Below are 23,457 nucleotides of genomic sequence, written 5' to 3' on the forward strand. Positions count from 1 at the left end.
ACTCCCAATGCTACCAGTGAGAAATTCTGTTAGAGCAAGTTTTGTGGACATCTCTTTAATGATTTTAAGATTCTGAGATGTTACTGGTGCCTGCTCCAGCAAATCGATGAACAATGGGAGGACAGTGCTACAGTGCTACAGTATAACCAGAAGCAAATATCTATGATTTGGTTCACTTCAAAAATTTCATCTTGCTGAGGACCTCTCATAGGCTAGATACCAGGCTTGTCATCTGTACTTTATCTTTTTAGTCAACTCCGGGAATTGGAGGCTGCACTCATTTTCACAGGGAACATTAGAACTCAAATCATTTGTCCAAGTTTTTACATCCCGAGACTCTAAGCAGATTCATAGCGAGTTTGGAGTCCAGGCCGAGTTACATCACTCTCCACAGTATCCGTCTCTTTTGTGGCCCTCAGGTGCCTGCCTGTGGGAGCTGCTGTAAGGCAAGAACAAAATGCTGGCATCAGGCACCTTGATTGCCAGTGTTTTTTTTTGTGTGTGTGTGTGGGGGGGGGGGATGCATGTATGTGTGTGTGTGTGTGTGTGTGTGTGTGGTGTGCGTGTGTGTGTGTGTCATTGCCTGACTGCATGTTTTCCAGTTGTGTTCTCCTTAGTGAGAAAAAAAAAAACTAAATGAAAACCTTCTAAAGAATGTTTTTCCAAGTGTTACTCTGATCATTTTTGTGCAGGTAAACAGTTAATTAGATGAACATTTTAACCCATTTTAAAGAGAAGTAAGCAGGTGAGGTGTAACTGAGATCAGCCACTGGGAGCTTAAGGTCGCTTTGAGCTCCCCTACATCATTCTCTGGAGAGGACGGGCAAAGAAACAGAGATTAATGATAAAACCCAACAGCAATGTGAGACAATTTTATTGAAAAACAGGTACAGTCCAGTGACCCAAAGATACATACTGTACACTATTGGTATTTTACTATATAAAAATATTTGTTGAAGTATACAATTTTTAAAAACCTTCATTTGTAACCCGTACAAAAATAATTTATTAAAACTCAATAAAAAGAATGGCTCAATACCTTTAATTACAAACATGAGGCAAGAGGAGGAAAATATAATTTCTGTCAAGTCAGTTTAAGTAGGTGGCAATCTATTGTGGAAAGTATTGAGGAAAATTTGCATACTTCAGTCCTGTGCAAACTTTCCTCAACACTTGGCTTTAATAATGCATTAAAATCTGATTAGTGGGAAAGACACTTTCTTTTTTAAGAGCTTAAAAAGGTTTGGGGTTGAAGCGTAGGCAAAGAAAATTGTAAGAATTAGGAATGTACCTCATTTCTTTGGAGCCCTCTTCTCTGAGGATGGGGAGTCACAGAGTAAGGGACATTTTTTACTTTCCTTTTGGGAATTATGCTCCATTCAGGCTAAATTTTTCTCTTGCCCCTCCCTAAATTCCAAGTGCAATGCCACTTGGGATTCTTGATCGGCCCCCACCCCTCCTTACTTTCTCGCCAATTTCATTAATTATTATGACTTCCAATTGACATTAATGTCCTTATGCATGGAAACAGATCTCAAAGATGACAGAGTAAAGAGGATCATGTTTGAAACATCTGATAGATCTTATGAAGGAATGTCAGTTTTCACCAAATACCCAGGTTCCCAGCTATAGTCTTTGGTGGCAGCCAAATGAAAAGACACATTTTCTCTGTTGTTGTGTTGGCCCACACACGGATGCTCTGTGCTTGGGTGGGGGCACCAGCAGTACTTGAGGAACCATGCAATGCCGTGGATTTAAGAGGCCTTCAGCATGCCAAGGACGACTCTGCCCTTTGAGTTCTCTCCAGACCCCAAATAAGGCATTTTCTTTGAAGACAGCAGCTTCCAAAAAAAAAAAAATCTTGCTATCCAGTGGTTTCAGATAAAATCCAAAGGAAAACAAGTAGAAAGAGAAAATTCAAAGGATTTCAACTTTGTCTTTGTCTAACTCTGACTATTTTGAGGGAAGTATACCAAAGAAAGGTTTGTGCTCACTCATGGAATATTAAAACTAATTTTTAAAAAATAGACAGATAAACATATGGTTCCCTATGTCCTTTCAGGAGTGATCTCTGAGCACAGAGCCAGGAATAAACCCTGAGCACTGCCAGGAATGACATAAACTTTTTTTAAAGTCTTTCTATGTCCATATGACTTTTAATTATATACATGTCCACTAGTAAATATTTTGTGAAGACCTGCCTGGTTGTTTGCCAGAGGTCCTCTGATTATCCCAAGACAACCATCAAGTTCTAAAAAAGTCTTTCAAGATCTGAATTTTTTAAAAATTACACCTGTATTTCTTCATTTTTGGCTTACCAAGACTTATTTTCCTTTAGGAAAGAAATAGATGAAAGAATATTTTTCCTAAGATAAAGGTTTTATAAATATTGACATTCAAAATTTGGAACTGGTTTCTTAAATAAAAGTATTACTAGTCTCAGCCACATTGCTAGAAAACAATAATTTCTTTACAGAAAAGGTCAGCATAGAATGAAAGGGGACAGTTTTTACATGACACCAATTATCTTGAAAACTAGGCTGGATGACAACATCATAGATGCCAGTCTTAGGAATCCCAGAACTAACATAATTTTTAAAGCATCTACAAAATTACAGAATCCTTGAGAAAAACAAATGTGATCATCTGTGGGTATTTTTAAATACCTTTAAGGCACTATACAAACCTGTCAGCTGTACAAATTCTTATAAAGGAATCTCAGATACCAGGCTGTTACCTCTGATCTGAAGTAAAAATAACTAACCTTCTCTTTGATGGTTGATGTAATAGAACAAGACTGAGATGAGAGAGCTAGCAGCAACGAAATACAGCTAGAGTCGACTACGAATTTTAGTTAAATTCAGGTTGACTGGGGAACTTTCTAGAAGGCATCTAGTTGAAGAGATAGGCAAGAGAAGCAGGATGGAGGATCCCCGGAGGTAGAGAGAGAAGACACAGGACCAAGGGAAAGGCTGTGGGCTGAGATTGGGGTAAGGAAACCAGGTGAAAATGTTGACAAATCTGAGCTTTAAATCCTAAACAAGGAAGAGCTGGAAGGAGAGTTTTATAAAGCATCAGATTATATGTGAAAGGCATTTTTAAAAAGGTTAGTTTATCTGTGGACACTGTATGACAGAACAGAAGATAGAAGTAACGTGAAAGTTGAACTTTGCAAGCGAGTTCAACAAAATAACAGAATAGCAGGTAACAGAAGGGAATGATGAACTTAAGCAGGGTGAAAGCATCAATTCTCCATCTCTCTTGCTTTTAAAGTTCTCTCTTTTAAAGGGAAAACTAAGGTTATTTCAAACCCCTGGGATTCCTGAATTTCCCCTTTCACCAAAATAGTTTGAAAGGTCTGTAAAAAATAAAATCCAGATCTGGAAACTGAATGTCTGCCATTGATGTATAGGGAAACGCAGAGCCAACGGAATGTTTCCATGGATGCTTCAATTCTCCTCCATGAAGTTTCAGTGTCAATTTACCTGTAGCACCGCACTCCTCCAGAGATACCATTTAAGGACCCCACCATCACCCACCAGACTCTGACGGCCCAAAGCCCTCGCCTCAACCTGCAAACAACCTCTTCAAATCTGTGAATGCTTGAGAATCTCTGGCACCATCTTTAACTTGCTGTTCTGCCCCAATATGCAGCAGTTCAAACTTTCAAAGAGGGCCTTTGTTGCCTTATAGAAGGACTTTCCAAGACCTGAACTCTGAATTGTCTTGGTTTGCTACTGGTACCACATCTTTGTCCCTTAACAATTTTAGGTGACCTGGGGGATGTGGGACTCTACAGGTATATGCTGTCACCATACAAGTCAATGCAGTCATGTTGTGGCACAGGAGCACCAAGCATGGTGACCCCTCTCCTCCCTGCTACCCCCGAGGCACATGGACGTCCTTTGGCAGCCTCTTCTGGGACTTTGGACTTGGGATCAGGGACAGAAACTGATGTTCGGAAGGAGGTGGCCGCCGCTGTACTGGCATGTGGTACCTGACCTTCTTCCAGAACCTTGACTTCACAGACTGTGTCTCCTCTCCAGTGTTCCCTGGCCAGCGTAGAGCCCCTTGCTTCTGTTTAATGAATTGAATGGATTCGGGCATTTTCTCATAATCTTGGATTTTCTCCAGTTCCAGCAGGAGAACTCTGATTCCATCCTTAATGAGAGCATTGTACATTGCTATCTGCTCTTCAGAGGAATTCCCCAGCCACTTAAATCCTATTATTCCTTGAACCAAAATGATAATGAGTCTTCTGCTTTTCATTATGTTTTCATTAATGACCTTGACAAAGTCTGAAAAAAACAAAGCACAGCAGAGTGAGTTTTCGATTTATAAAAACCTCTTCATAGCCCAGTCTAGAAACCCACAAGGCATGTCCCACCCTTCCTCTGATGACATACTCCTGATTCTTCTTCTTACCTGACAAGATTGAAGAAGTTTCTGTTTTATAGGCTAAATCAAAACTTAAACTCCCCAAAACTGAATGTCATTTAAGACTCAGAACATTTTCAGGTGAAATGTAAAACATGTCCTCTAAAACCATCTGATCTATACCACTCCTATTTTATATATCAGTGATAAGGGCTGAAGCAATAGCACAGCGGTAGGGCATTTGCCTTACAAGCAGCCAACATGGCCGACCCGAGTTCGATTCCTCCATCCCTCTGGGAGAGCCCAGCAAGCTACCGAGAGTATCTCACCCTCACGGCAGAGCCTGGCAAGCTACCCATGACGTATTCGATATGCCAGACACAGTAACAACAAGTCTCATGATGGAGACAATACTGGGCCTGCTTGAGCAAATCGATGAACAATGGGAGGACCATGACCGTGACCGAAGGTTACTATGGGATCCAAGATTTCTAAAGGCCTTGCCTCAACCTGCAAATAACCTCCTTGAATCTGTGAATGCTTCAGAATGTCCGGTACCACCTTTCCTTTACTGTTTTCCCCTCTACTCTCAGCAGTTCAAACTTTCAGAGACAGCCTTTGTTTCCTTATAGAAGGGCTTTCCAAGTCCTGGACTCTGAATTGCCTTGGCTTGCTATTGGCATCATATCTTGATCAATTCCAGGTGACCTGGGGGATAAGGGACTTTACAGGTATATGATATCAATGAATTAAAAATTACTTGGGGTCAGAGAGATAGTACAGCAGGCAGGGTGTTTGCCTTGCAATAGCCGACCCAGGTTTGATCCCAGCACCCTATATCATCCCCTGATCCCTTCCAGGAATGAGCCCTGAGCACCACTGGGATGACCCCCAAACAAAACAACCACTGACATAAACTTGGTGGTTGCTCAACCAAAATATGAGACAAGTAAACACTATTTATTTCTGTCACTGTCACTGTCCTCCCATTGTTCATCGATTTTCTCGAACGGGTCCAGTAACGTCTTCATTATGACACTTGTTACTGTGTTTGGCATATCAAATTCATCACGGGTAGCTTGCCAGGCTTTGTCCTGCGGGTGAGATACTCTCAGTAGCTTGCTGGGCTCTCTGAGAGGGGTGGAGGAATCAAACCCAGGTTGGCTGGGTCAGTTGTGTGCAAGGCAAGAACCCTACCCGCTGTGCTATTTATTTAATAAAGGTAAACTGTCCTCCCGTTGTTCATCGATTTGCTCAAGCGGGCCCAGTAACGTCTCCATTGTGAGACTTTTTGTTACTGTGTTTGGCATATTGAATACTCTCGGTAGCTTGCCAGGCTCTCTGAGAGGGGCGGAGGAATCAAACCTGGCCCGGCCGGGCTGGCTGCACGCAAGGCAAATGCCCTACCGCTGTGCTATCACTCTTATTAAATTTTGCATGCACTCTAGTAAAGTTTATTATTATTATTATTATTATTCTTTTTCAGCTACCCGTGACATATTTGATATGCCAAACACAGTAACAAGAAGTCTCACAATGGAGACGTTACTGGGCCCACTCGAGCAAATTGATGAACAATGGGAGAACAGTGCTACAGTGCAGTGCATTAATCTTTTTCATGATTATTTTGATTTGAGGCCATACCTGGATATGCTCAGGACTTACTCTTGGCTCTGAGTTCAGGGATACTCCTGGTGGTGCTTGGAGGACCATGTTTGTGGTGCTAATGATCAAACCAGAATTGGCTGCATGCAAAGCAAGTGGTTTATCCACTGAACTATCTCCCTGGCCCTTTAAAGAAATTCTTTAAGTTGTCAAAAAAAGTTACTCTTCTTCTGCCATAATCTTCTAGAAAGATGAAACCCAATTTGTGTAATTAAACTGATTTTAAACTTACAAGATCTGGAGAGATAGTACATAGGTTAAGGCACTTGACTAAGATGAGGCTAGTTTGATTCCCAATACTGCATATGGTTCCCCAATCCAGCTATGGACCAAAAACAAAGCAAACAAAATAATAAAATAAGATGTCTACTTTGTTTTTCTGTTACATACATACCTTCACCGACATCATCATCCCTTCCAAAAATAAAAAGCTTGTATCCACACTGTTTTTCCAAAACTTCTGGCAAGACTTTAAACACAAAATTATCTGAAGTGGAAGTGGATCCTTCCTCAAGGCTCTTTGGATATAGCACGTAAGCATCATAGATCTTTCCATCTGATGCTAAAGGGGAAAAATATATTTAGAATCAAAGGGGAACGTGCAAGACCCATTAAAGTCAATTTAAACAATATGCATTACAAAAAGAAGTGTTTGTTAAATAATATGACTAAAAGTGCAATACATTTTTTTAAATTTAAACGTTTTAATTTTTATTTATTTTATTTTTTAAAAACTTTTATTAGTAAAACACTATGAGGTACAGTTGTAGACTTACAAATTTTTTGTGCTTGGGTCTCAGTTATACAATGATCCAGTACCCATCCCTCCACCAGTGCCCATTCTCCATCATTTGCATTTTTTAAAAAATTTTTGTTAGTGAAACACCATGAGGTACAGTTGTAGATTTACAAATTTTTGTGCTTGGGTTTCAAATGTACAATGATCAAACACCCATCCCTCCACCAGTGCCCATTTTCCACCACCATGGGTCCCATATTTTTTTTAAAAAGTTATTTTATTGAATCACTGTGAAATAAAGCATTACAAACTGTTCATGTTTGGGTTTCAGTCATACAATGGTCAAACAGCCATTCCTTATCCCAGCATAATTTTCCAGTACTAATGTCTCCAATTTCCCTCTCACCCCATCAAGTCACACCCCCGCCCCAGTCTGCCTCGATGGCAGATACCTCTTCTCTCTCTCTCTCTCTCTCTCTCTCTCTCTCTCTCTCTCTCTCTCTCTCTCTCTCTCATTTTAGGCATTATGGTTAAATGTGCAATACCTTTTAAAGTACAATATTTTTTCAAATGTTCAAAGTCAATAGAATCAAGTTTCAATTGATCGTGTTATACTAAAAATTATTCTTTATACTATTCTCTGCGGGCAGATAATTTCTCTTAATATGGACATTATTTTTTTTACTTCCATCCCTGACTTATACCCACACTTCCTTTCATAAGTTACAGTACTCCTAGTGGTCTGAAATGTTTTAATTTCTCTTTTATATATTTATTCTTTTATTTTTACTTTGGGGCCATATCTGGTATGCTCAGGGGCTACTCCTGGTTCTGCACTCAGGAATTACTCCTGGTGGTGTGCTTGGGAGACCATATGAGATGCCAGGGTTTGAACCTAGGTTGGCCGCATGCAAGGCAAATGCCCTACCTGCTGTGCTATCATTCCAGCCCCTAAAATGTGTTTTAAAAGGAGAAAGAGAACATGTATCTGATGCAAGAAAACTGAACTATTAGTCTTATTTGCAGGAATATAAAGGGTGATCTATGTCCTACACTGCATTAAGTAGGTCCTCAACAACAACTTCTGAGTAACTGGATTTATAAATTGATGTGTCAGATGTCAGTTCACATCAAGAACATCAAAGCAGTACTTGAAAAACAGTGCTATTCAGCCTACAGGGTTATAAATTTTCAATAATGTATCAGAAAAAAGATATTTCTTGCCTGTGCAAACTTTCATTTCAAAATTTAAGTAAACTCCCAGGATTGGGGAGCCCCAAAGGAAGTACTTGCTTTGTATGCAAGGGCCCTCATTTCAATCCCTGACACCACAGACTCCCTGGTGCACCACTGGGAGCAATGTCCAATCACCAAGCCAGGAGTTGAACCCAGAACTGAAGGATGTGGGCCCAAGACAACAACAACAGCAAAGCTCTTTAAATAAAATCTCTTGTATCTATCTTATATGTCTCAACTACTATATTTTCAATAATAATATATAAAATGAATGAGACCAGTTGTAGTTATATAAAATAGAAAATTTTACCTTTTTTAGGTAGAAATTTATAGCAAGAATCTCTGTACCAAAGTATAATGTCAACCTTAAAAATTTTATAGATGATAATAGAGCATATGATTACTACAATTAATACGACAAAAATACCAATCAGGATCTTCTGGTAATCAGGAACTGTAACAAAAAGAAAAATATTAGAACCAAAAGAATTTAAATGTTGAGCATAACATATTAAACATTATTCTCTTAATATTTGAAATGAGTCTGCAATCCCAAATTCCCAGTGATATTAACTCATTCATTATCACCACTTAATAATGGATACTTGCATTGTACAAAGCCATCTAAAATGGATTCTATATTTTAAAAAAGTACGTTGTAATAAATTTTCACTGAAGTTGTATAATAAACAATAATGTAGAAGAAATACTAAAACCTGTCTGTAAAGTCTCCCAGGGAGTAGATTAGTATAATGGGGAAAGCTGGAAGTTAGGAAAAAGGACAGAGTTGGTGCTATACAGGCTGAACTGCACTTCGACTTTCTCCTGGTTTCACTCTAGACTATTTATTCAGAGAGTAGAGGTGAGGAGGGGCAAAGAAAACGGTGAAAGTGAGATAGGAGTTGGGAGGAGAAGAAATAGGTAAAAAATGAAAGTGGTTTCTAAGTGTCAGGGATTACATAGGCATTCATAAAAAAGAAAAAAATGAGAACTAGAAACTTCATTATTTTGCTATTCCAATGTAAATCTTTGAGCCATCTACAATTGATCTAGGTATGAAGTACAAATAAACATGCATCATTTGGTATCTAATTGGCTCAAATGAGAGTCAATATCCAATTGATACAATTGTTAGCTGCCATTACTCTCTTAATTGCTATTTTAAAAAAACCATACAAAACCATGATGTCTGCCATGTAAAGCTTCCAGATAGACAACTGATATTTAAGACCAACTTGATTCTTCTTGACTCATTACCTTTTCTCATAACTTTTAGAATAAGCTTAACTCCCACAACACATCCACATAAATATATATCCCAGATGCCCCTTAGATTCTGAATGTAAGTTGCCTTTTTGAAAGCTGGGGGTGGGAACAGGTATGATTTCTGGTAATGCCAGATCCCAACAGCACTGATGTGGGTCAAGGTTTAGGCCCACAGGTATTCAGGACCCCTAGGGTTTTCCCTGAGGTGCCTAGTGGGTTTTGTGGTGCCAGTGATCAGAGTCTCTGCTTTATACACGGTACACAAAATCTATTCTACAGAACTATTTATTGGACATTGCGGGAAGTGTTTTTAATCACAGGAGAGAGCTGACACCTTCAGACTAGCAATAACGTCTGCCCAGATCTCCATCCGCGTAGGCCTTCTCTAAGTTATCTAGTAAGGTTTATAAAATTTCAATTGAGTTCCTAAACAGATTTTTCCAAGTTTATTATTATTTGATGACTTTTGATGCCATAAATGTTCTTTAAATTCAATTTTTGTTAGTGACACTTATAATCATACAAAGAATATAAGAGATACTGGTGACCTTTCCAAATTCATTTCTTAATTAAAGTTTGTCTTGATGTTCATTCATCTATTTTTTTCATGTACAGTTTCATAAATACCCACATTTTTGTGGTTTCAGGGATCTCATGTATGTGAGATATCTGCTCTACCATGGAGTTATAATCCCAGCCACAAATAACCTATTTTTAATTCAACCAAAATTAATCTTAAAATATTACACAGGTACTTTTGTACTGTCTTATTATTCAATTCATAAAGACAAACATTTTTAAAACAAATAATTGTTGACATCCCCTCTAAAAAGTATGGGTATAGGAGTATCTTTTGCATCCATCATGTAGTCATTTATCTACAAATCTTGATAGGTGCTTTAGCATATCAGATTTAGTTGCTACCAATCCTAGAAAGAGTGTCTAGTAAGATAAATGGTCTTCTCCATCACATAATTCACCATCAAAGAAAATTCAGTGATAGTTTGTATGAAATGGAGATAGGGTCCTATGGAAACTCATGACAGGTATTAATATCAATTTAGGCAGAGAGATGAGTTAGAATAGGACAGAAAAATACGAAGACAGTTCAGTTGAGAAGTGGATGAAAACAGAAGCTACCCTGGGTAAGAGGAATTCAAGACTGTTGTGGACAGAGGAATAGGTCTTAACAAGGCCATAATGATCAAACAAAATTTCATTTCAAGTAAATAGTTTTGGTGTTTACCTGGATGTGCTAATTGGATATAGGCTGTTTGCTTACTATGTGAATTTCTAGCTTCACAGAAAAATGGATATAGATAAAAATCACGTTGTACTTTTAAAAGATTAAGCACTGCAATGATTGTATAGCTTTTGGGGCTTGAAGGATTCTTTGTTCTGTTCAAAAGAAAGAGGATAAGATTTTTTAAAGTATATTCACTATACCAGACACAAATATATAGTTTATGCCTTTATTTGTTGCATAACTTACAGAAGAATGGTCACCAACCCTAAGCAATTGCAGCAATAACACACTTAGCAATACTGATCTAGGAACTCATAGTGCTAAGAACACAGTCAATGAAAGATTCAGTAGCAGAGAAATAAAATGAATATAGTCATTCTTCCTGGGATACAAAAGAAAAATACAATAAATGAGTGACGGAGGCAAATGACCAAGGTATTGATAATGATTTTAGTAGCTTATTACTAAAAAAGTCAAAGGAGCCACCCGAGACTGGAGCAGAAAAGTGTCTGATCCTTGGCTGCTCCCAGTGATACTTTTCTAAACTACTTTTTTTTAAAACTGCTTAAAAGAATACTTGAAAGATAACTCTAGAAAACTGCTTCTTTGGAATGCTGCAACACAACTGAATTTAGAAGGAAAGCCTTCCAAGTAGTCTGAAATTTGCACTAAACTGACATGTATTTTCACCTGAAACATTCAAGATTTTATAAATCTTGAAACTCAATATGGGTTAGAGCCAAGGGTTAAGGATCTATCAACTGTCAACTAATCAGTGCTATTAGATTAAACCATCAAATTTATAGTACAATGCAAAATTTATTCTTAAAATGTTCCTGTTGCATAATTAGCTGTCAGGATACTTACATACTATAGTCTACCTTTATCCAAACTGTATAATTCTCAGTGATAAATGATCCATTCCACTTCCAGAGGACACTATCACCCCATCGGCCAGTTACATTACAGGTCACTTTTAGCTGGGATCCTGCAAAAAGCATTGATAATCATGATACAGCTCATTTTATCTAATAGACAAAAATGATTATTGGAAAACAAATCTAATTCTATAACAGTGTAAATAAATAATCCCCTTAAACCTATAGTCTAGATACACTGACTATTCGTAATTTTATATATCTCATTCTATATATTCTCTGTACAAACATCTTCTTCTTCTTCCTCCTCCTCCTTCTCCTCCTCCTCCTCCTTCTCCTCCTCCTCCTCCAACTCCTCCTCCTCCTCCTCCTTCTCCTCCTCCTCCTCCTCCTCCTCCTCCTCCTCCTCCTCCTCCTTCTTTTTAAACAAATCACTGTTAGGTACAGTTACAGACTTACAAATTCTTGTGTTAACATTTCAGTCATACAATGATTGAGTACCCATCCCTCCACCAGTGCTCATTCTCCACCACAAATATTCCCAGTATCCCTCCCACCAATGTACTTTTGTTTGGTTTTGTCTTGCGGTGGGTCATTGTTGGTGGTGTTCAGACCATGTGGTTTCAATGTTCAATCTGAACATCCCACATGTAGTGTACATACTGGTCTTTTGGGTGATCTCACAGCCTCTTGTCTCTCATGTTTACAATGGGCTGATATTTGTCATTATTGAATATTGCGGATTTTAGTTTAGTTCACATAATAATCTTACCAAAAAATTCCATTTCATCTCTGTTCAGTATTTCATAAAGGAATAGAATGATTTTTCCTTACCAATCACAACATTCTAGCATTTAATTATGATTAATTGCAAATATTAATTTATGTCCATTAATTGCAGATATTAATGATAAACATTCCAGGACGTCAGTACTGTCCATATCTTAAATGAAAGTCTGGAAATAGAACTGAGTTAAAAGAAATACATATCTTAGAATCCCGAACCAAGCAGCTCACTGCAGAGATGCCTTCAGACTTTAAGCCAGGCCTACTACACTGAGGTGCCTTAGACGGGGGCAGGTATCATTCCTCCACCTCCCCCCTAAAAGCCCCAGTGGCTGCCAACTTCCTTAAACCAAAGAGAAGTGCAGGTATGTGGTTCAGTGATGGCAAACTCCAGGTCTCAAGGGATGAAGGATGGGCTAGTCCTTCTCATCCCTCCATCCTCATGGGGCCCTGGAGGTCACGTCCACAAACTGCCTCTGGATGCTACTTAAGCTCCTTAACAGCCGTGATCCAGGGAAACACAAAAGAATCCCTAAACCAAGAAATTCGCTGCAGAGATTTCTCTAGACCCTAATTACCTGAAATTTTAGAATTCTAGGAGCACACGGCTACTCTTGCGACCATGCAACATCTTATGCTATTCATAACAAGCAATACAAAAGAAACTATAGGGGAGTTTGTCTGCCATAGAGATGGGGGAGGGATGGGGGTATACTGGGGATCTTGGTGGTGCAAGATGTACAATGGTGAAGGGTTGGGTGATTGATCACTATATAACTGAAACTCAAGCCAGAAAGCTTTGTAACTGTATCTCATGGTGATTAAAATAATAATAATAAAAACAATAAAATAAAATTAACATTCTGAATTTTTAAAATGTAATGTAATGTGGAGTTCATGCCCAATTCAATCAGTTTAATCTATGGCTGAATAAATAGCAGTACTCCTACATTAAAAAAAAAGAAATACATATTTTAAAAACAATCCCTCTTCTGCCTGGAAAGAGTTCTGAAGGTAGGTTGCTTGCATATAGTCAACCTGTATTTGATCCCTGTTAACCAAAAGTGATCCCTGAGTGCTGAGCCAGGAGTAACTCCTCAATACCACCAGGTATGACCCAAAAAACAGAACAAATAAACAAAAAGAAAATAATCTCTTTCCCAAGTGAAATTATACCAGTGTATCTGCTAAACAGCAGCTTGTGTATCATTTACTTCATAAGATTTCCAGATACAAAATATCTCTGTTTAGTTTAAATTGCTCATTGAGAGAAGAAAATATCACTTAAATGTTCAATTCATTTCTTGAGTTCATGCTCAATCAATATGGTTTTCATAAGCTAGGCAGTCAATTGCCTTCCTTCTAAGAACTGTGCATTTGCCATCCTACTGTGCATCAGTGCATTTGCCATCCTACTGTGCATTACTACACTGACACATTAACCTTATAAGAATATAGAAAACTTTTATTCATGAAGAGCATCTTCTTTATAACAATTTGTCATATAGTGCAAGGCAACTTTATATAACACAAATTACTTGCTTTCTATAATACAGGATAACTAATCCAAATATCTCTGCTTTTTTGCTTTTGATTTATTTTTGTTTCTGAAAATTCATTGGAATAGATATTTCTATCTTTTAAACATCTTTATCATTTACAAATGTTTTGAAGGCTAGAGAAGTATTATAGCAGATAGGTTGCTTGCTTTACATGTGGCTGATCTGGGTTCAATCCTGGCATCCCATATGTTCCTCTGAGCCCCACCAAGAGTGATCCCTTAGTGCAGAGCCAGGAATAAGACCTGATTACAGCCAGGTGTGGTTCAAAAACAAACAAACAAAATATGAAAGTATTCATTTTTCTCCTGAAAAGTCCTCTCCATTGCCAACTCAGAAAGATAATCAGATATACAGTTCTTTCACTATGTTATTGCTTTGATTGTTTTAGTCTTTAATTTGTCTAGTATACAATTTGGTATGTTATGAAGAGGAGCTTTAAATTTTCATCTAAATTTCTGACTCATCATCCTAGAACCCTTAATGAATAACACATAACTTGATAAATTTTATGTCACTTTGATTATAAAATAAGTACCTCGCCTTGAGAATTTATCGGTTAATATTAATATGTATGCATTGCTTTGGTACTATACTCAATAACTGTAGCTTTAGGATAAATATTAGTATCATTCAGAGCCCTGCTCTTTTCAATATTATTTTAACTGTCTCATTATTTTATCTGGCAAGCTCCCCGTGACGTATTCAATATGCCAAACACAGTAACAACAAGTCTCATGATGGAGATGTTACTAGGCCCGCTCGAGCAAATCAATGAATAACGGGAGGATCGTGATAAATTTTAGAATCTCTTGCCAATTTTAGGTCCATTCATATTCTTATTGTGATACCATTAAACCTAAAATATCATTTTGAGTAAACATACTAACTTCTCAGTTTTTCATGTAGAAGATAAACATCAAAATTACAATTCTGCTTAAATTTGCATTTTTTAAGATTATGGTTATTATTCTGCTTTGTTCTCTTCCAGGAGCTTGGTTTTATAGTTTCTAGAACAACCTAGCAGAGTTTCCTGCCCCTGCACCTGGCTGTTCTCAAAGGAGCCTTTTGGAGGGGGTTAGGTTGAGTTTCCCACCCCGCCCCAGCCCCGGTAGCTAAAGACCTCCAGAGCCAGCCACAGCCATGCTTAGGGCCACTCTCCACATGCTCGGACGAGCCTCACGCATGAAGGAACAGGCAGAGGAACCCAGGTGTGCGGGAACCAGGTCTGAGATCTCCAAGGCTGCTCGGATCGGGACTGGGCCTCCTCCACCCAGATCCCCCATCTTCCAGTATCTAGACAGTTACACCCACCAACTGCCCTGGTGCAGTGTAATCCCATCGAAGGCCAGGACCCAGAGACTATAAAACCAAGCTCCTGAAAGTGCACGAGCGCAACCTCTTATTGTCTAGTTCTCGCTCTTGGAGAACCCGGGAGGCTACTGAGTGTATCCTGCCCGAACAGCAGAGTCTGGCAAGCTCCCCGTGACATATTCGATATGTCAAAACTCAGTAACAATGATGGATCTCATTCCCCTGACCCTGAAAAAGCCTGCAATGTGGCACTTGCTAATATCTCAGGGCTAGGATGAATGGAGACATTACTGGTGCCTGCTCGAGGAAATCGATGAACAACGGAATGACAGTGATGTTTATTACTGTTCCCAGTGAAGACTTTTATTTATTTAAGAAATCTTTTTGGTTTACAATACTTTCAATAATGGTTTCTCTTGGACATAATTCCAACGTGAATCTAGTGTAACCCTTGAAGCCTTTTAAAATATTCTATTTTAGGGACCAGAGTAGGGTGATTTTTCTGCACATGGCTGAATCAGGTTTGAGCCCAAGCACCCTTATGGTCCCCTGAATACCACCAGGAGTAATCCCTGAGCTCAGAGCCAGGAGTAAGCCTGAGAATAGCCAGGTGTGCTCCTTCCCCTCCAAAAAACACAACAAAAATAAACAAAAGTTCTATTTTCGAGCAATAAGGCTGATGTTTTTCCTACCTAATAAATTTCATATATATTATATATATAATGTTAAGGTATTTGCTGGAGTGAAAGCACAGCAGTAGGGCATTTGCCTTGCATGCAGCTGGCCTGGCCAAGCTGGATTAGATTCCTCTGCTCCTTTCAGAGAGCCCAGCAAGCTACTGAGAGTATCTCGCCTGCATGGCAAAGCCTGGCAAGCTACCCGTGACATATTCGATATGCCAAACACAGTAACAACAAGTCTCACAATGGAGATGTTACTGGGTCCCCTCGAGCAAATCGATGAAAAACAGGAGGACAGTGCTACAGTGCTATATTATATATAATGTTAAGGTATCTTATTAATATTTATCTATAAAATGTACAGGTACAAACAGCATTTTTTACATTCTATTTTCCAGGTAGTTATTGACAAACAACCAATATTTAGAATATTAATTGTACACATAACAAATTAACAAAAAAATTTAAAGATTTACTGGTAATTTTTTTTGAGATTTCTAAGCATGCAATAAAATGACTTAAAAACAATATGAAAGTTCTTTTCTCCCTTATAGTAAGGATGACTTGGTTCCTTTATCTCTAACTTGAGCACTTGAAACGTGAGCACGTCTCATGTTTCAAAATATTGGTTATGTGGGCATCTTTGTTTGTATTTTAACCTTGCCTACAGAAACAGTGAAGTTTTGTTATAAAGAATATTGGAAACAAATGGTTTGAAACTATTTACTAAAACATCATCCCTTTATTCCTATTTTCTAAGGTGTTTTATGGATAATTGGAATTGAATATTATTAAATGCCTATCTAACATCCTTCAAGATAATCAAATAATAGGGTGATGTATAAATATACATAATATAGTAAAAATATTTGTTTTTTAATATGAAACTTATTTTGGGCTTGGAGAGCAATACAGCTTAGATTTCAGGGTTCTGGATCATATTACTCCATCTAGAATGTGGATTAGAAATAGGAGTTATGGGCAATCTGACAAAAGGTGGTTCTTGGGGAAGTGGCAAGAAAATATTAGATACTGCAATGATTAGTGTCTTCCAAAGGGTCATAGTTGATTAAAATATATATAATATAAGCCATGGTATTAACATTTCAAGAAAGATGGGGACAGAGAGAAAGCACAATGAGTAAAGCACTTGCCTTGCACACAACCCACAACCAACCTTGGTTCTAGCTCTGGTACCACATGTGTTACCTTAAGCACTGCCAAGAACGATTTCTGAGTACAGATCCAGGAGTGAACATTGTGCACGGATGAATATGGCACCCAAACAAATAAAAATAAATTTTCAAAGGAAAAATATTGAGGGGTAAGTTTTAGAGTCTAATGGGAAGTAATAATAATTTTTTTAAAAGATTGAGAAACTCTGCCTAAGAGCCTAATGCTTTATATTTGAATTTGAATTTCCATATCTCTATTTATGTCTAAGAAAGTCTTTATGTTTACTTATACTATAAATAACAATTTTGCAAAATAAAGAATTCACAGGCCACAAACATGAACTTTCTAATCTCTATTCAGTTGTTCACTGTCTTCATGCAGTTATGATTACTGAAGAAAATTATCTTTTCAAATTTTATTTCTCATCCTCTGATACAAAAAAATTTGTATCAGTAGGTGTTTTCTTTTTCACTTTTTTTAATCGAATCACCATGAAATAGACCCTCACAAAGCTGTTCATTATTGGATTTCAGTCATACAGTATTCCAACACCCATCCCTCCAACAATGTACATTTCCCAGCATCAGTGTCCCCAGGTTCCCTCCCATAACCCCCATAACCCCCACCTGCTGCCTGCCTTTATGGCCAGTGGTTTTATTTTCTCTCTCTCTCTCTATTTCTCTCTCTCTCCTTTTGAGCATTATGGTTTGCAATATTGATACTGAAAGGTTATCTGTATCAGTAAATAACCAATTCAGTTCAATTAAAAATTAGTCACATTAACCACATTTCAAGAGGTTTATAGCTATACATAAATACTAGAAATTAATAAGATAAAGAATATCTCTTTATTTTCTTACTTTACTTACTTACCTTCAGATCTTGTCCAGCGTGATCCCTTCCAGCTATTATTGTCTATTGGTCTCTTCTCTATTTTACCTATTCTCAGCCCCACACACACTTGTGGTCAGTTCCAACCATTGACCAGTCCTCCTAATCCCTGTTTTCCCTGGCCATGGATATTAGTCTTCTACTATATATATATTTTATATACCACAAATGAATGCAGTCATTCTATATCTGTCCCTCTCCTTCTGATTCGTTTCACTCAACATAATACTCTCCATGTCCATCCATTTATAGGCAAAAATCATGACTTCATTTTTTTCTAAGAGCTACATAGTATTCTATTGCATAGACATGCCATAATTTCTTTATTCATTTGTTCTGTTCTTGGGCACTCAAGTTATTTCCAGATTCTGGCTATTGTACCAAGAGTTTTCAATAGAACTTTCAGTTGTGGCATAAAATTTCTAGTATTTATAAATATCTATAAACCCCCTGAAATGTGGTTAATATAACTAATTTTTAATTGAACTAAATTGGTTACTTAATTTATATTTACATATTCATGTATCTAGATACTACTTCTAATGTAGCTCTGAATATTTCTTGGATTGTCTTTATTACTAAAATACATTTTTTCACTACCTTAGAAGTGCATATTTCTACAATGACCTATTTCAAAGTTTAAGTCTGGCCATAAGAAAGCCATCAGACACCAAGTAAACTATGTTTTTCATTCTTAGGTGTGTTCAACTCAATTTTTGGCTGCTGTTTTTCATGGGCAATAACTGTCCTTAGAAGAACAAAGGGGGCAAATTATATATGGCTAGATTTTGCCCTAACAGGTAGGAAATCCAAAGAAATATTTTAAGATATAAACTCTGCCTTCTCCCTCTAAATATAAATTCATTAAACAGCTTGGGTTATGTGCAGCAAAGTTACAGTTTACCTTAATGTTGAGTCTACAATAATAATTTAGGCACTCCTGATTAGAGCTCACTTACCCAAGTGCACTTCCACAGTCTCGTTGGCTGGACTGATAAACACAGGCCTGGGTAATTTTCTCGCTGAAATAAAAATATCCAATGAGATTTTCAGTCTCTTTCCAATTAGAATCTCAAGTGCTGACAACACTAGGAAAGTACACAGAAATATACCAATATACACAGCATCTAGCCAGGTATTTCTTCAGGTCCTAAGTAGATATGGCAGAAAGCATAAAGCAAGAGATAGGAGACTAACACAGAGTTAATTAACCCAGAGGCCTCTCTTTTATTCACATTAAAACCATTAAGTGCATACTGCCAAAACCTGGTGCTTTCTGAACCAGTAAGTTTGGTGCCATGAAAACAGACTCAGGTCACAAGGACCCAAGTCTCCAAACAAGTATTTCCTTTTGAGAGAAAATCAGGAAAAGCCAGTAATCTTGGAAACTGCCTGGGTGGAGCATTATTAAGCAATGTTGGAACTGCTTGTATTTAGCATCTTGACCTAAGACTAAGCCACCCAGTGTTGAAGAATGCCAAGGAGTTTGACAGAACTTATTAAAATTGGAAGAAAGCTATTAATATCTTCAGAAATTAAATCTGGCTTTTCTTTGCAAGGCTTCCAGGTATGATCTGATACCAATCTTGAGAAATGATAGATATTAAGAATTTCACCAGGGGTAAGCTCCATCAGAGTAAGAAACCATTTCTTTTATCTATCACAGCAGTAAATCATCCCTTTAGCTCCCTAATAAAATGCACAATGGTGCCTGATATAAATACTCAAATGTTTTCTATATGATTTTAGAAAGAAAACAAAATATGACTTTCCCCTGAATAAGCATATATTGTTTCTACAAATGTGGTGAGAAAAGGAGATGGTGGCACACATCTAAAATATAGTTGACCTGTATTTTTAAATACTCTAGTTCCACATTTTCCCTAAAATATTGTCCTCTGGTGTGATTACTAATCTCTAGGAAAACAAACCAGAGCTATCAAAAGACCAAGGAGAGGCTGCTAGAATATCAAGACAGTTGTGACACATAGTAAATTGAAAAGTATAATTTACTGATATCTGTGGAAATTAAGAAAGTAATTCATCAATCAAACAAATCATTGAAAGTGTATTGACTCAATAAAATTAATGTTATTAATCTAACACAATTATGAAAATTTTTCTTTATGTAGAATGATTGTGTTCTGAATTTGACGGATTTCCCTATTTAGGCTTGTTGTTTCAGCAGTAACTACAAGTAGAGACTCTCTTCATTTTCAAACCCTGGTCAAGGCAACTCTTATTAGATTATTAAAAGCTCACAAAATCTTGTTATTTACAGAAATATTTAAGTTTCTGACCATGTCTGAGTAAGTGGTAGAAGTGCATCTTTTATTTTTTTATAAACTAATTTTTACTTTATTTTATCTTTTTATGTGGTAATATCTTTACTATCTATCTAGTGCAAAATCTAAATTTTGTTTTGTTTTGTTTTTAAATTTCTTCTTTTTTAAAAAAAGAACTTTTTTAATTAAATCACTGTCAGACTATTACAAAGCTGTTCATGATTAGATTTTAGTCATACTGTATTCCGACACCCATCCCTCCACCAGTGTACATTTCCCAGCACCAGTACCCCAGTTTTCCTCCCATAACCCCCGCCTTATACCATCCTCCCTGACTGCCTCTATGACAGCTGCTTTTTTTTTCTAGAGAGAAGAAAAGACAAAATAATTTTTAATGTGAAACATAATTAGTGGCCATTGACAGTCTCATAGAAACAATAATAGCAATCTTAAATCTGCTTATTGCTCATTAACTTGGCATCAGGCACCTGGCCATAAGCCCAGCATACCTGATCTCTAATCTCTCTACCAAAATTGAGTTGGTCTCTTTTTACATAAGAGGAAACAAGTTTAGAGAGATTAAGAAAGTAAAGTAAAGTAAAGGCCCTCCCGTTGATCGTCGATTTGCTCGAGTGGGCCCAGTAACGTCTCCATTGGAGACTTTGTTGTTACTGTGTCTGGCATATCGAATACTCTCAGTAGCTTGCCGGGCTCTCCGAGAGGGGCGGAGGAATCAAACTCGGGTCGGCCATGTTGGCCGCGTGTAAGGCGAATGCCCTACCACTGTGCTATCGCTCCAGCCCTAGAGAGATTAAGAAACTGAGCTAAAATAAGTCTAAAGAGGTAGGTTCTTGGAGAATAATTTATTTTAAAGCTCAGTCACCTCCATCCCAGCATGCCAAAGACCTTCAGTGACAGCCATAAAGACACTCAGAGCTGTTTTTCTGCAGCAACCAGAGGCATCCCTGGGTAATCTGAAAGGGCCATCTTTGGCCATATTAGAGAACAAGACTCCTGGCTCAGTTTGGAAAACATAACTGATGACATCTGCTTAATTAGATAGAAGAAGAAATAAAATATCCTTCTTTCCTTACATCCTTGAATTGATTTTTTTTTTTCAAAAGAATGCCTGGCCACCCACCTATGAGATGGTCAGACTTCTTGTCAAAACCCTGAATGAACAGTTTGATGCTCTTTGTGTTCCTGGAGCAAGCAGACACCATTGGTCTACACTAGCATACGGCAGAAACAAATGGAGACGTTACTGGTGTCCACTTGAGCAAATCGATGAGCAACAGGATGACAAGTGATACAAGTGATACATCTAATTTAATAACAACTAAAAGAAAGCAAAAGTCACTTGTCCTTTGGCAAGTCTCGAGTTTCTACCCAATCTAATTCCTCCACATAAAATGACACTTCATTTTCCAACAAAAATCATGGTATCTGAACCTTCCCAGCTTTAAACACCTAGAGTGGGAACAACTCACCCAGGGGTACAAATCGTATAGCCCGAGTGACAAAATACTGCTGTCCCAAGTGCTTGTACATTCCACGGCAAGTATAGTTCCCTTTATGTTCAGCTTGCACATTTCTTATAATTAGTTTATTTGTTGCTCCACCAAAGTTTCCATTGTCAAGAAGCAGAGGTTTGCAATCCTAGGTTTTAAAAGAAAAGGAATTACTAAAAACCAGCAAATAATTTCCCAAGTGTAGCAACAGAAACATTTCATTTTTTCATATTGACACGTGCTACACATATTAGATCAAAAGAGTCCTTTCATGAAAATTTTATATTGTATTTTTGGGCAAAAGTCAACTATAGTACTAAGATATAACTATTGTATGCCTATGAAACCTGTCACTGTCACTGTCCTCCCATTGTTCATTGATTTTCTCAAGAGGGCCCAGTAATGTCTCCATCATGAGACTTTATTGTTACTGTGTTTGGCATAGTTGTTACTGTGTTTGGCATATCCAATACCTAATGGGTAGCTTGCCAGGCTTTGCTGTGTGGGCGAGATACTCTCGGTAGCTTGCCGGGCTCTCTGAGAGGGGCGGAGGAATAGAACTCGGGTCGGCCATGTTGGCTGAGTGCAAGGCAAAAGCCCTACCTGCTGTGCTATCGCTCCAGCCCTGTGAAACCAATACTCAGAAAAGAAGATAAACTTATTTTGCCAGCAGAACATGTTTGAAGTAGACTATTAACACTACATGTTCTTAGTAAAATTTTTTTCCTTTCTTCACAGATACTATTTATTTTGCATATCTCAATCTCTACAGTATGTTTACTGGTAAGCACCAATAAACCGGTAAATCAAAGTTACCAAAACATGAAATGTTCCATGAAGCACTAATCAAATCACTTTTTACATTGCTAAAGACAACTTAAATTTTTTTTAATAAAACATACCAAAATACATGTTGCAATACATATTATTTTTTTAAAGGTAAAGGTAAAAAGGTAAAGGCCCTCCCGTTGATCATCGATTTGCTCGAGCGGGCCCAGTAACGTCTCCATTGGAGACTTTGTTGTTACTGTGTCTGGCATATCGAATACATCACGGGGAACTTGCCAGGCTATATCGTGCGGGCGAGATACTCTCAGTAGCTTGCCAGGTTCTCCGAGAGGGGCGGAGGAATCGAACTCGGGTCGGCCATGTTGGCTGCATGCAAGGCAAATGCCCTACCCCTAAAGTTATGATCATAGACTCCTCTTTAAGTATAGTTCTACTGTACTTTTACTTGGAGAGGAGTTGTTGTTTGGGCTACATTTAGTAGTGTTCAGATCTTACTCTTGGCTCAGTGCTCAGGAAAATATATGCAGTGCTGGGTATAAAACCATAGTCAACCATGAGCAAGGCAAGCACCTTACCCCTGTATTATCTCTCCAACCCCTCTACTATACTTTTCCTAACTGTATCTTCTTAAATTTAAAAAAAAAAACAACAAAAGTAAGATTTTAGCCAAGTGACAGGCTAAATTCATGTAGTCATAATCTTTAAAAATCCCCCATGTATTTCTGGACTCAGAAGAAAATAGCATGCCAAATGAAAAAGAACTTTTTAGATTAATATAATTTTCTGTAACAGAAAACAACTCACTTTCTGAAAAATTAATACAAAATAAAATTACCTTATACCACTGCATCGGGAATAACTCATAATTTTCATGTCCTAAAAATTCCACATGAGGACACACAAGATATCCAGACCTCTCCAGAGGCAACCTCTGCTCATATACAGCTTGTGTATTTTTGTGTATAACTGAGCACAGATCAGGCTCATTCTTCTCAAATTTTGCCGTTAATTTCATTTTGATGCAGTAAGTTGAATTTCTAAATTAAATGAAAATGGATG

The 23,457-nt window shown here is 37.7% G+C and overlaps 1 protein-coding gene across 2 annotated transcripts in view; it reads right to left on the bottom strand.

The window, feature by feature from the left end:
- Nucleotides 1–856: 856 nt before the first annotated feature.
- IL1R1 (interleukin 1 receptor type 1) overlaps nt 857–23,457 on the bottom strand; it is an 82,472-nt gene continuing 59,871 nt past the window's right edge. For both annotated transcript variants that reach the window (XM_056127335.1, XM_056127344.1), the window contains exons 4-11: nt 23,234–23,435; nt 21,589–21,757; nt 18,773–18,835; nt 11,397–11,517; nt 10,530–10,681; nt 8,328–8,471; nt 6,437–6,604; nt 857–4,298 (exon numbers count right to left, since the gene is read on the bottom strand). In XM_056127335.1, the coding sequence (XP_055983310.1) occupies nt 3,880–4,298; nt 6,437–6,604; nt 8,328–8,471; nt 10,530–10,681; nt 11,397–11,517; nt 18,773–18,835; nt 21,589–21,757; nt 23,234–23,435 (1,438 nt within the window). In that variant the 3' untranslated portion in view covers nt 857–3,879. The remainder of the gene's footprint in view (nt 4,299–6,436; nt 6,605–8,327; nt 8,472–10,529; nt 10,682–11,396; nt 11,518–18,772; nt 18,836–21,588; nt 21,758–23,233; nt 23,436–23,457) is intronic.

Source organism: Sorex fumeus, unplaced genomic scaffold (genome assembly GCF_029834395.1).
Source record: "Sorex fumeus unplaced genomic scaffold, SorFum_2.1 ptg000006l, whole genome shotgun sequence".
NCBI classification, from domain to species: Eukaryota; Metazoa; Chordata; class Mammalia; order Eulipotyphla; family Soricidae; genus Sorex; species Sorex fumeus.